Below are 14,400 nucleotides of genomic sequence, written 5' to 3' on the forward strand. Positions count from 1 at the left end.
GTGACGTTACTATGCATACTACATTAGGGAATACTGGACTCTTGCACTTAGTGGGAAATACAGAGTTAGATTCCTGTAAGCCTCTGGTCACACCTTTTAGAGCACAAATAATATATAATCTTGTTTTACGTGTGTTTTTGTGTAAAAACACTTTATTTAATATATACTGTTGATTCAGGCCAAGTGCACTATAATTCACACCTGAATGAAGTTTATTTAATATACATTTTCTCTGTAAGGCACATCATAGCCTTCATGTGCTTAGGAACACAAGACAACACTTCAGAACTATGCTTGGGTCCCTTTTAAATGGCAAAATCACCAACAAAAATTGTGGGAAAAAATGGCACTAAGTAGATTGTGAAAAGGACACTTGTTGAGAGCTGTATCAGAGCTGAAACAAGAAGATAGAGTGTCCCCTTGTTCTATCTCAACTGGGAATGTTGAGTATATCTGAGAATGTGCTTATGGCACAGGTATTGATTTTGGGGTTAAAAATAAAATCTAATGAGTACACAAATTCACAAATAGGGAATTTGTGAATAATGAGGATTAACTGTCTTACGTCCAACACTCCCACCTCTAAGTATCTTCATTATAGAAATATTGTGTGAAAAAAGGAGATGTGAGCAAAGATCCTTAATAAAGTATAATCTGTTAAAGGGAAATATTGGAAACATTCAAATTCTATATAATGGAATGCTATGAAACTGTTAAAAATAATGTAATAGGTTTATTATATATTGTATTCTTATTATAAGATAAAGTGTTAAGAATTTCATGAGGAAAATACATTTATAATCCTATACTGTATTTCTCGAAAAAAATTGTTGTGTAAGTGGAGCTGGGCAATTCAAACCCATGCTGTTCAAAGGTCAACTGTACACTAAATTTCTGTGAAATGAGATTAAAGGGACATATATTACACATTTCAGATTATTTGCATTTGTTATAATGTGTATGTAATCTTTTTGTAATTCTAAAAAACTGTGTCTTTCCAAAGTAAGTTTCTGCATGTTCACCCACTTGTATAAAAGAAATATTGAAAAAAAAAAAAAAGAAATATTGTTGGAAATATTAACTCACATCAATTTTGGTCTATGTGAATTAGCAAAAAACTTCTTTATGTCAAAAACTACCTCGTTTAATCTCTGTAGACTTCACTCTCTTTACCTATAAATCTAGGAATCATGAAAATAAGATGTTATGTGTAAAGGATTTTTAAAAATCAGTAAATAATTATTGAACGTCCTTCATATATTAAAAAAATGTGCTTTTTTAAGGAAAGGTGCCAACTTAGATATGATGAATTTAGCTACTAGTATCACGCAGTTTTACACCTGTGAACAATGCTTTGGCTGGGTAAATTATATTTATCTTGGGGTTATTTTAGCTTCCTACTGATTTAGGTGACTTTTGTGTCTCTATTTTAGGAAATCAGATGTTAGGTCAGTTTAATAAGACATTGACCAAGATACTGATTTTCTAATTCCTATTTTAGAAAGTTGTTGAAGAGGAAAAACAGGAGCATGTGGAGAAAGTTAAAGAACTTTTGGGCTGGGTGTCTACCCTAGCAAGGAATACACAAAGCAAAGCTACCTCATCCCAGACCAAAGAATCAACAGACATTGAAAAAGCTATTTTAGATCAGCAGGTGAGTAGAAGATCTGTCTGTCTCTTGTTGGTTAGAATAATATATAATAACACATTAGGTGGGAATAAAACAAATCACATATGGGCCACCCCAGGAATGATTATCTCAACAAATGTTAACTGCCAGGACTTAAATAAACTTAAGAAATCATCTTATTTGTACTTCTACCTTCTTAGTCAACTTTCGTTAGTTCATTGGTAATAATAATCTGAACTGGGCAGCCCCAGTGGCTCAGCGGTTTAGCGCCACCTTCAGCTCAGGGCGTGATCCTGGAGACCTGGGATCACGTCCCACGTCGGGCTCCCTGCATGGAGCCTGCTTCTCCCTCTGCCTGTGTCTCTGCCTCTCTCTCTCTCTCTGTCATCCATGAATAAAGAATAAAATATTTAAAAATAATAATAACTGAACTAAGATAGGGTTTTCCCTAGGATTTTTTTAAGCATTATTTCAAATAATTTTGATCCTTTAATTTCTTGGGTTCTGAAGCTATACTCTTATTTCTGTCATGTAGGTTCTGGCAGAGGAGCTGACAACCAAGAGGGAACAAGTCTCTGAAGCAATTAAAACTTCCCAGATCTTCTTGGCCAAGCATGGTCATAAGTGAGTATTAGATGAGAGATTATGGCACATCTAGGGGACTGAATCTATCTGACTAAAATTTAGGATTATGGTGAGATTTCAGGCTGGAGAGTTCAGAGCTTTAAGAGCCAGGTTATGAAAAGCCTTATAGTTCATGAGAAGAGTTAACATTTTACCTTATTGGCTATGGGGAGATGCCTTATACTTGATTGGATTTTGTTGATGAAGGTTTCTAGGACAGTTTTACAGAGAGTAGATTAACATAGGCCGGACTGGAGGCCTGAGAGACCAGTAAAGAGGCTGTTGCGATGATACAGGTGAGAAATGATGAAGGTAGAGAAGGGCACAGGTTCAAAAGATACTAAAGATGATGAATTTACAGTGTTAGTGACAAATGAAAATTGTCAACTACAACTTCCAAGTTTCTGGCTTAGGCCCCTGAGTGTATGGTGATGCCACTAATCAAGATAGAGAATACAAAAGCAGGTATGGATTGAGGGAGAAGAAGGCAGCTTTGGTTTTAGATATTATGAATGTGAAGAGCTCAGAGGGCATCAGAGTGGAAATACTTAGCATGTATTAGGAAGTACCTAATACATTAATTTATGCCTTACGTAGTTCCACTAAAGTTGTCCAGTGGGTAACTGTGTTTGTAAATTTAGGACTAATGAGAGAAATCTAACGTGATATAGATCTGAGTCATCAGCATAGTAGAAAGAAAGCATGAGTGGATTACCTTACAAGGGTTCAAGGGCTTCCTGGTTGGTGCTCCTCAGCCTGTAAAGGAAGTTTTACACAAGCATGGGGAAAACTATGAGTGATACCTTAGAACCCAAGAGAGAACAGAATTCTAGAAAAAGAAAGTGGTCAAAAGTCAAGAAAGATTGAGACTTGAGAAGTTTCTGAATTGGGCAAGTTGGAAGTTTTTGGTGACTGGTATAAAGTTAGGGCATGATGTCAGATTGAGTTTGGTCTGGAGTAGGGAGCACAGGAGGGGAAGAAGGTAGTGATGGGAAAAAGAGACTACTCTTTCAAGAAGCCTGGCTATAGGAAAGGACAAATAATACAGTATACAATGAAAGTAGAATATATAATCAAGAAAGACTTGTTTTGGGGCTCCTTAATTAACTCAGTTAATCATCTGACTCTTGATCTCAACTGAGGTCTTGATCTCAGGATTGAGTTCAAGCCCCTCATTGGCCTCTGCAAGGGTGTGGAATCCTCTAAAAAAAAAAAATGACTTGTTTTCTTAAAAGATCAGAGAGATGTAGCTGTGTTTATGGCCTGGATCTCAAGGACCAAAAGGGAGAAAGAGATTGAAGTAATCCAAAAGAGGTTCTGGAACATGCAGGAAAGGATAAAATTCATTAATGAGTGGAAAGTACAACCCTAGACTAGAGTTGAGACAACTTTTCCTCTGAGGTTTGAGGAAAAGGAGATTAGGAAAGGTGTGGATGGAGGTATATATGCCAGAAGTAAAGACAAAAGGTGAGAGAATTCACGCACAGTGGTCTGTCTGCATTTTCTCCTTGAAATAGGCAGATTGGTTATTTGCTGTGAGTTAGGGGAGCTGAGGGCAAGGGAATTAGGATTGAGAGGGTTGTCAAGAAGCTCTGAGATCTAGTAGAGTCTGGGAACCAGTAGGATCTCCTCCACAGGGACCCCCAGCACACACATACAATGTACTTCCCCTGTAGGCAGGAGTAGAGAAGTCCAGTGGTTCAATTGATCTGGGCAGGAGTTTCATAAGTTAGCAAGGATAGAGTTCAAGGATAATAGCAGGGACCTGATTGTGCTGATGGACTGTGGTGTTTGAACTCCAAAAAGAAGATGTGTAGATCATAGAGAGGACTGATAGATTAAGAAAAAATGAGGAGTGGAGGTAAGGAAGGCTTTGGAAATCTCAGTAAATTGATGGATAGTTGTAATATGTATCACAGGATTCATTCTCAGAAACAGTATTGAATGAGATAAAGAAGTCATAAAAAAAAAAAAGTCATGAAATTCACCAGGTTCAAGATCATGGTCACCTCTAGGGAGAAGGGTAAAAGAATGGGGTTGGTGACACATGTACATTGGACTTTAGATATATCTGTAATATCTTATTTCTATGGAAAAGATCTAAAATTGGGGCACTTGGTTGGCTCAGTTGGTTGAGAGTCCAACTCTTGGTTTTGGCTCAGGGTCATCAGACAGAGCCCTGCATCAGGGTCCATGCTTAGTAGTGGGTCTGGTCTGCTTGAGATTCTCCCTCTCCCTCTGCCCACCCCCCCTGCTCTCTCTCAAATAAGTAAATCTTTTTTAAAATAAGAAAAAGATCTAAAGCAAATCTGGTATAATGTCAAAATTTAGTAAAACTGGATAGTTGAGTAGTAGGTAAATAAGACTTCATTTATTTTCTTTTTTGTTTGTTTAAAATATTTTATTTTGAAATGAGAAACGGCATAAGAGTAAAGAAAGACAATTGGAAAGGTAGGGTTATAATCAGAAGTTATAGGTAGGGTTATAATCAGAAGTTATTATCAGATAGTAGATTCTTGAAGCTTAAAAGTTTAGAATTAGAATAATTTTAGATGATGGCAAGATCTGAGTTTGCTATGTGTGGATTCAATTAAAGTGGAGTATAGGCTCTTTGGATTGGAGACATCACCAAGAATCATGACTTGATTTGAGATAAATAGGAATATGAGCCAGATGAATATGGAAGAGTGATCAGATCATCCATAGTTAACAGTGACAAAGAAGAATACCATCCAAGGTGGAGAAGTCATGATTTTGAAGCAAAAGATAAAAATTTCTCTCTGAAAGAGCTTCAATGCTTCATCTTCCAGGCTCTCAGAAAAAGAGAAGGAACAAATATCTGAGCAATTGAATGCCCTGAATAAGACTTACCATGACCTTTGTGATGGTTCAGCAAACCAGCTTCAGCAACTTCAGAGCCAGTTGGCCCAGCAGACAGAACAAAAGGTACTTTTACTTTCTTTCTCCAAATGGGAAGGGTACCTTTTGAATGGTATGAAAGCAGCTTTGCTGTTTGAGAATCGTGTTCACTAGCTTTCCATGACCAATGTGACTTAATTTTTAACCTCACCATAGCAGCCATTTGTCTTGTGTTTCTTTACTGGGGTTCCATGATGTATTGGTCAGTCAAGAATACTAGAAGGCACTCATGACCAACACTGTAGATCCTGGTTCACCGTTTCTGTTGTCTGCCATTTTGTGGCAGACCACAGTTGAGAACATAAATCCTATATTATATGTGATCACAGGGCAGTGGGATTATTCCTTCTTGGCATTGTCTCCCAGAAGTTGATAGCCAGGAGTTCTGAATATTGGGAAGAAAAAGGCATGTCCTCTTCCCCCATACTTTTTTCATATCTACTAAATAAATGAGAAATGTTCATTTTCCAAGCAAACTGGTAGATTAGCTGCACTGACTGAGACGCTGGTTCCCCTTACCCATAGTCATCCCATCATGTGACTTCTTTACCAGTTCCCACTCATATTCACTTCCTGGACCATATGAAATTGTCAAATTCCTCCTGGTTGTCCTGAGTTCTTCCTGGATACTTGTGTGTATATGTAAACTTACCATATTATATACATGTGTCTCTGGGATATATATGTGTGTTTGCCTGCTTATTTCCTATGTTGTGAAGCAATGGCCATCCTGTGTGGGGCAGGTCAAAATTTAATGTCTTGTGGTTAATCAGATTTGGTCTAGATGATGCTCAAAATGATATTCACACAAAACATGCTTTGACTCTGGTCCTTGGATATGAAATTGGTACATCGGGAGCTAGAGTTGTAAAGACCACAAGACAGAACCAGCCATGATTTATTTGAGAGTAGATTTCCAAAAAGAACTTGCTGATTTAGCATTCTCTGTGTCAGGTGGCCCACTTCTTAGTGGCTTATTGCTTCACCATATAAGGGAGTATGTGAAAAGTTTTAACAATTGCTTGCTGAGAACACCCAGTTCTCATTTTGAAAGGTTAAAAAGGGGGAGAAAACAAAAGGAAAGACAAGCTGCTGAGCACCACTACATTGAGCATGATGTGTCCCCGTTACTGTATGTGCGTTTCATGTGAAGTATTGTTCCAATTAACTGACATCCTTGCTTACAAGTTTCACTAACCCTTTGGAGTTTAAGCACAAATGCACAAAAGGGAAAAGAGGACGACCTGTTTGGGGTTCTTTTTTGCAAAAAAAAAAAAAAACAAAAACAAAAAACAGTCGCATGCTGGACGCTAACCCCAAGCTTACACTGTGTGTGCGATGCGGCTGAGCTGCTCCGTAAGGCTCTCTCTCTGTCTGCCCGAGGCGTGCTGCGACTCTGGTAAGTAGAAGCCTTTTACGTTTCCCTTCCTACTCTCCCTCTGTCTTGCTGTGCTTGTTTAGGTCAGAATCCCCATGTTTGGTGGGACTGAACTGGATTTCTCTGGATTACTTCCCAGCTCAGTGCTTCTTGCCTGTCCTTCAATTAAGAGAAACTGGAAGGAACAGCTTGTAGTCTTTTCTCTGTCTAGCAATTGGCTGGACTCCAGGTCTGTCTTCAATATCAGCATCTCTGGGACTCTAGGAATCTTATAGAAGAAATTAGAAGTTCTCAGAAGAGTCTTTTTCCTTTGTCATCTTATCTGCTTCTGAACAGTCTTGTCCTGGATTTTGTTAAATAAAGGGATTATTCATGTATCTCAAAGTGTCATATGCCAATACGATTTTCCCTTCAGTCTCCGTAGAACTGATACCTGGTAGGTTCTTAGAACTTGGTAGGTTCTTAGTACAAGTTGAACTACTTTCTAGATCAGAACACAGAAGGGGGATGGGGAACAACACATAATATTTTAAGTAGTGTGCAAAATTCTGTTGTTCCATTATTTAAACAAATATAGTGAGAAAGGGGATGTGAACCAAACGTGTCCTCTCATTTGCTCTGAATTCTTTGTCTCTTAGAGCATGTGACTAACTGAATTTGAAATCCTTGGTGCATGTCTTTAAAATTGAGGGGCACATAGGTTGAGGATTTTAAGGATTTCCTTACTATTTACCAATTTATTTATTAATTCAGCAAATGTTTATTGAACTGCCGCAACTGTTACTAGACACTGAATGGGTGAAGTACCTGCTTTTGCAGAGCTTTCTCTCACTGAGACAGAATAAAATGCATTATTTAGGAGGCAGGGAAGTGATTGGCAATTGCTTCAACAACATCCTCCATGGATAAGCTCAAGAAATAAATAAGGATCAGAAAGTAATACTGACTCAAGAGGGACAGACAAAATCATTTATAGAAAATAAAGATAATGAACATGAACAAGGAGAGGTAGAAAGTTGACAATAATAGAAGTATTTTAAATGGCAAAACACTTGAATGATTTAATTTCAGAATACCATCATTCTGTGATTAAAGGCTTCAAAAAAGGAATTCTTTTAGGAGCTCTTTTTAGGGTTTTTTTTTTGCAAGGGTCACTTCGGCAGTGTGTAAGATTTGCCTTATTTCCTAGACTTTGGACATTATAACTCCTGTGTATGATGCAGCTCAACTGTATCATCTATCCTTCATGCTCTTCTGGATCTGATGGTGGAGGCAGTAGTAATAGCACAAGACTTAGATTCAGAACTTGATTTGATTCTGAACTCACTTGTATTGTGATCTTGGACAAGTTATCTAATAACCTTGCAGTGCCTCATTTTCTTATCTGCAAACTAAAGATTAAAATAATTGCTTTCATAGGATTGTTGTGAGGATTAAATATCTGCCTTCAGTAAATTTATTAAGTGCCCAAAAAACAGTATCTGGAAGCATGGTACTTGTAACTGCCCATGATAGCCTGGACCAGAAGAAAAGTTGCTAGTGGTTCCAGATGCAAAGGTCCCCAGTCTGTTCCTTCCTTGACTTGCTACTTCCAGTTCCCAGAACTAATTTAACTCAGGGTCATTGCCTTAGGAGGTTCTAGCAATGGCCACCAACTATGACTGCCCCAATTGTAAAGCAGCTGCTTGAGTACTACACACTAGGCTGTTTACAGAGATGCACACCTGTTGTATGGCTACTGGCCTGCTTGAATCTTTCTTCTAATCCTGTGGGCTAGTCCTGCCAAACTCATTATTAGCAGGGAAGTACTATTTCAAGAGTCTTCTGCGTGGGTTGCAACATTGAGAAGTTGTTATATAGAGTTGACTTCTCACTTCTGGGGAACTGGTGTATTTCTAGAGGAACCTTTGTGTGGTGAGTCTTAGAAGTAGTTGATCTTTCACTTTCACTGCTTGCTACTTTGTAGAGCTTGTCACTCAGATATGCTTAATGCTACCATCAGTCAAGTAATCTGTGATTTTCTGGCCATGTTCAACATTCTGTGGTTTTGACAAATTCTGTTTTAGTATTAATGCGGCCAGGCTGGGTTCTTCTTGTGGTCAGAATTTGATAAACTGTTGTTCTTTAAATGAATCCTTTAAGCAGTTGGGCTTCTCTGATTCAGTTTTCTTTTTCTTTTCTTTTTTTTTCTTTTTTCTTTCTTTCTTTTTTTTTTTTTTTTAGGGTTGCAGAGCAATTGCTGGGGTGATTGACCTAGGCACAGTGGAGATATTTCCCATCTTCAAAGCCATGCAAAAGGGCCTCATTGACCAAGACACAGGCCTTGTGCTCCTGGAATCCCAGGTTATCATGTCTGGCCTCATTGCCCCTGAGACCAGTGAGAAGCTCTCTCTGGAGGAGGGTCTAGCCAGAAACCTCATTAATCCCCAGATGTACCAGCAGTTCCAAGAGCTACAGGATGTCCTGTCCTTAATAAGCAGGCTTACTGAGAGCAAAGGCCTTCTTTCTGTGGTGGAAGCAATTGAGAAGAAAATAATCAGTGAGAGAGTTGGGCTGAAAGTTTTAGAAGCTCACCTGGCAGCTGGAGGTTTCCATCTCTCCCCTAATAAGAGCTGCATTAACCTAGAGGAGGCTTTTCACCAAGGCCTCATCTCTGCAAGGCTTCACTCAGTGTTAGAGTCTTCCCTGAAATCATCCAAGAATTTGATAGACCCCAACACAGCTGAGAAAGTCAGTTTGCTGGATCTGATGCAGAGATGTATTGTTCACCAGGACTCAGGGTTGAAACTGCTGCCTGTCAAGCAATTGGCAGGGGGAATGGTAAGCTTGAAATCAGGCCGGAAGGTTAGCATCTTCCGTGCAGTTCAGGAAGGCCTAATAGATAGGCAGGTCACTGTCCGGCTGCTGGAAGCTCAGCTTTTTGCTGGTGGCATAGTAGATCCAAGAACAGGACACAGACTTACCGTGGAAGAGGCTGTAAGACATAATTTGATTGACCAAGACATGGCCTGTGCTCTTCTCATAAGGCAGCTTCAGACAGGAGGCATCATAGACACGGTCACTGGGCATAGGCTGACCATAGATGAAGCCGTGAACAATGATCTAGTAGCTGCTAAGATTGCCCTTGTGATTCTGGAATCCCTTTGGTCGTTCATGGGGTTGCTGTGGCCTGAATCTGGAGAGATCCTCCCAATCACAGATGCCTTGGAACAAGGTCTTGTGTCTACTGAACTAGCTCATAAAATCCTTAGTGGCCGACAGCATATTAAAGGTCTATTTCTACCAGCAAGCACAGAGGTTTGGTCCTGGAAAAAAGTAGTAGAAGATGGTATGTTGGACAAAGATCTTGTTGATAACTTAAGATCAGTTTGCATACCTGATGTGATGCCCCACATGCAATTAGCAGATTCTTCAGAACGAAGCAAATTGAACATTAATCCTGGAGCAGTAGGTCTGCCACGCAGCCAGAGCCAGACAGGGGGCATGGTAAGCCCGAGTGAAAAGCTGTTGTTTCAGCTGATGACTCACAGCTATATCAATGTGAGGGATGGTCAGAGGCTGCTCCTGTTAGACAACAAACTGATAGAGACACTGACAGCAAGAGATGAACATCAGGCAGGTCCTCCAGAAATGTTTGAAGTTGGACATCAGAGACTAGAAACTCCTGAGGGATTACAAGAATCGGTAAATGTCAAAACCACAGAAACTTTCTGTGATGGGCCGAGTAGGCAGCCACGTGAGTTCCAGGCTTCCTTTCAGAATGAAGAATATCCTAAGAAGGCAGATTGTGCTGAAGCAAAGGGCAAAACGACCACTGTAGAAATTGAAGCTTCCCCAATAGAGAACTTTCAAAGAGACCTATTTGTGTGGGAACAAAAAGTGAGAAATCCAAATGTTGGTACTTTGATGGTCTTAGATAAAGGCAAATCAGAGTTAAAAAGACAATTGCTAGATACCAAAAAGGAAGAACTAATAGGAATGTCTGCCAGGGAAAATGTTAGCAGGAGATTTCTCCATATAGTACCCACTGAGGAAGCTGAAGATGTGACCTTGGCGGCAGGCAGAGATCCTTTTTCTGTTGAGAAACTGAATGAAGAATGGCAGACTCCCGGAAAGACTTCCTTTCTGTGTTGGACAGAACAAGCAAACACACCTGACATTGAAATTCCAGGTGAAAGTGAAAGGCCACTCCTAAAACCCCAAAGCAAAAAGTCACAATTTCAGAGAAAGAAAATGCTAAATTTAGAATCAAAATTAGAGTCTGAAAATAACATGAATATTCCTACTCTAGACAAAAAGAAAAACTTAAGTAAAACATTTTCGGGTAGAGATGACCATAAACAAAATCCAGAAGGACATGACATTGTAGGTGGTAGGATGATGACATTAGAAAAGACAGATGCAGAAGATAATGGTCATGAACCCTCTCTGTTATGCAGTCATCCTTCAGAAATGCTCCAGGAAGCTACCTTAAATACATTATCTGCACAATTACTAGATAGTGGTATCATTCACGAAAAAACAGGTCAGAAGCTCTTACTAAATGAAGCAATAGCCCGAGGTATCGTGCCCAGTCACACTGCTGTGAAACTTATGGGAAAACTGAACATGTTTCGGGGCTTTTTTGACTCTCAGACCTGCGAGTCTCTGACCACTGAAGAAGTCATTGATGAAGGTCTGATGGATGAGAAACTGTTACATAATGTCCTCATGGCAGAGAAAGCTATTAGTGGAGTCTTAGACCCCCGTACCTGCACACTCTGCTCTGTGAAGGAAGCAGTTGCATTTGGACTTCTTGACACACAAACAGCCTCCAGAATTTTAGAGGGGCAGGTGGTGACTGGTGGAATTGTTGACCTGAAACGAGGCAAAAAGGTTTCTGTGACTTTGGCCTCAAATCTTGGCTTGGTAGACTGTGCTGACCAGACAGAGCTTATAAATCTGGAGAAAGCTTCCAAAGGCAGAGATGCTGAGAAAGCAGTGAGGGAGAGATTTATTAGCTTGCAAATGGAGACAACTGGAATCATGGACCCTGAGAGCAAAGCTCCTTTAACAATCATGCAGTCCATTGACAGAGGACTTCTGGAGAGAGAGGAGGCTATTCGGTTGTTGACAAAGCAGGTGGTAGATGGAGGTATCATTCACCATATATCTGGGATGAGACTTTCTGTTGATAATGCCTTTGAACATGGCATCATTGATGAAGATTTAGCTAAGCAACTCAAAAAAGCTGAGAACTTAAGCGTCTGTCAGTTTTTTCATCCTGAAACGAAGGAAACTGTTTCCCTTCTGGAAGCCATAAAATTAGATCTTGTTACCCCAGACTTGAAAAGAGAAATCCAAGAAATTCAGGCTTTGACTGGAAGCTTTGTGGATCTCATTTCTAGCCAGAGATTGACCTTGGCAGAAGCTGAAAAAGAAGGACTGTTAAGTAATAAAGCAATATTGTCTTCAGGAATGGTGCATGGGATTGTAGATCCTGAGAATTGCAGAATAGTTCCTTATTCAGAATTAGTAAAGAAATGTAAGATTGATATTGAATCTGGTCAGAGATATCTAGAAGTAATTCCCTTCTCAGGCATTAAAGATGAGGCTAGTGACAAAGTGCTAACACTGTCTCAAGCAACTCAGCTTGGAAAAGTGGACTTTTTATCTACACTGAAGGTTCTGGAAGCTCAGGCAAATACTGGGGGAATCATAGATACTGCCACAGGGAAAAGACTGACTTTAGCATCAGCTTTGGAAAAGGAATTAGTGGATGAAAACATGGTCAGAATTATTGCGTCTCATCAGGTAGTAAATGGAGGAATTGTTGACATATTTAATGATCAGAGAGTGACTCTAAAGGAAGCTGTTGAGAAAAGACTTATTAGTCCTGAGCTGGCAACTATGATCCAGATAGATACTTTAGAGTCCTGTGATCACAGGGCTCAGATTGAAAAGCAAGATGGAATTGAAGTATGTGAAATAGAAAAGGAATTTCTAAGAAAGGAAATGTTAATTGATTGTAATCAGACTGCTGGAATGAATAATGGTAAAGGAGCAAGTGAGAAATTATTTCAGATTGGAAGTCAGTCTGCACAAGGAAAGGTTAAAACAAGAGTTTCTGACAGGGGGCAGGCCAAAAAGAGCAGAGATATTTCATTAAAGGAATTAGAATGCAAGGCTCAAGATAAAAGGAGAGCTTCTCCAGATGCTGAAGAATCTGTCAGTATCATAATTCCTGGTCATCATAAAGGTACACCGTTGGGCCAAGGTTTGGTGACACTCTCTCACTCGGAAGTTTGTAATTTTAAACTCAAAGAGGTGGCTAGTGATGACATGGAAAAAAACACAAATGAAGAGCAGGAAAACATGGGGGCCCACAGAGAAATTACTTCTCATATGAAACATTCTATATCAGGTCCAGTTCCTAAAGAAATAGGAGAAAACCAGGAAAGAATTATTTCAGAAGTACAAGAATCAGATTATGAAACTTCAGGCAAATTGCCGAGTGAGGAGGTTATGCAGAAACCAATGAATACCAGCGAGAAAAGTAAGAGGGGGAAGAGGGAGATGATAATAGAAGAAAGTGTCAAAACATGCAAACCAATTCTTTCTGAAGAAAAGTTGAATCAAGAAACCATCATTAGAGCTGACCAGGGATCCAATGTAGAGAGTCCACCTGTGGAAATAACCATAAATGAAAAAGGAGAAGAAGCTGGTAGAAAGCTGGGATTTTCTATTATTTGTAAAACTGAAAACTCTTCCCCAATGATACCCAAAGGGATTTCTATAAATCAGGATGCTTTAACATTCTCCAAATCTTATCAGGTCAGTGAAGGAGAAGCAAAAAATCTAAGCCTCTCCTTAACCTTAAAACAAGAAGAAAATTTATCCCAAATTACTGGTGGGGCCCAGAGTGAACCATCCTCTTCTACGATCCCAAGACCTGAAGGATTACATTCCCAGGAATCAGTTAGAAAGGCTCAAGTTGCAGGGAGATCCCAAATTTCTGAAACAAACAAGCCTTTCCAAGGAACCATCAGACTGGAGACCAACTCTTTTCAAGATTCTTGTGTTACTTTTAAGACCAAAGAAACCAAAGATCTGATTTGCTCCTCTGATGGATGTAAAGAAAGGTCATACCAGGAGCTACATTTTGACTCAACAAGAACTCTTAAGTTAGAAGAAACTACAGTTTCTACAGTAGACCCAAAAGAAATCAATTATCTGGAATTCTCAGACAGAAAGGACTTTCATCATCAGGACAACAGAAGTGATGGTGAAATTTGTGGAGTTCTTGCATCTAACATAGTAACAACTCAGGAAATGACGGGAGAGAAATTTCTAGAAAGGTCAAACTCTACAGTTACAGGTGTAGAAGCAGCATCTTTTGAAGGCATAGCAGCTCAGGGTGTTCCCAGAGTCTTAGTGTCCGTTCTTCCAGAGAAACTGTTCAAAGATGTGTCTCAAAAAGAGAGTTCAGGGCAACAAGATGCCACCATTAGTCCCACTATTCCAGAGACCAGTGAAGAAAAGCCAGTACCACACATACACCCTACATTGAAGATGGCTGAGAAGACACCACTGGAAAAGCTCAGAGAAAGCCCTGGTGGTGAACAGACTCCCTTCACGACTACAGCTGGGGGAAGGGGAAATGAAGGTGTAAACCTAGAGCCCTCCAGAACAACTAAAGTAAGTTTCCCATTTGGCGTGTTTGTATACATATTTTTTAAGATCTAACTAGTTTAATGCTAAAACTCTTGACTGGATATTGAGTTTACAGTATGTACAATTGTGTGCATACACACAGTTTCGGGAGACTAGAGGGTTCTCTAAGGTATAACTTAGTTTACTACCATCTGTT

The 14,400-nt window shown here is 39.6% G+C and overlaps 1 protein-coding gene across 23 annotated transcripts in view; it reads left to right on the forward strand.

Annotated features, from left to right (window-relative positions):
• The window catches only part of LOC121481394 (microtubule-actin cross-linking factor 1), a 334,394-nt gene that overhangs the window by 200,063 nt on the left and 119,931 nt on the right, over positions 1–14,400 (forward strand). For 19 of the 23 annotated variants that reach the window (XM_041738684.1, XM_041738691.1, XM_041738688.1 and 16 more), the window contains 4 exons: positions 1,502–1,654; positions 2,166–2,254; positions 5,065–5,200; positions 8,775–14,228. In XM_041738684.1, the coding sequence (XP_041594618.1) occupies positions 1,502–1,654; positions 2,166–2,254; positions 5,065–5,200; positions 8,775–14,228 (5,832 nt within the window). The remainder of the gene's footprint in view (positions 1–1,501; positions 1,655–2,165; positions 2,255–5,064; positions 5,201–8,774; positions 14,229–14,400) is intronic. The other 4 variants (XM_041738700.1, XM_041738701.1, XM_041738702.1 and 1 more) reach the window with 2 other exon arrangements.

Source organism: Vulpes lagopus, chromosome 23, assembly GCF_018345385.1.
Source record: "Vulpes lagopus strain Blue_001 chromosome 23, ASM1834538v1, whole genome shotgun sequence".
NCBI classification, from domain to species: domain Eukaryota; kingdom Metazoa; phylum Chordata; class Mammalia; order Carnivora; family Canidae; genus Vulpes; species Vulpes lagopus.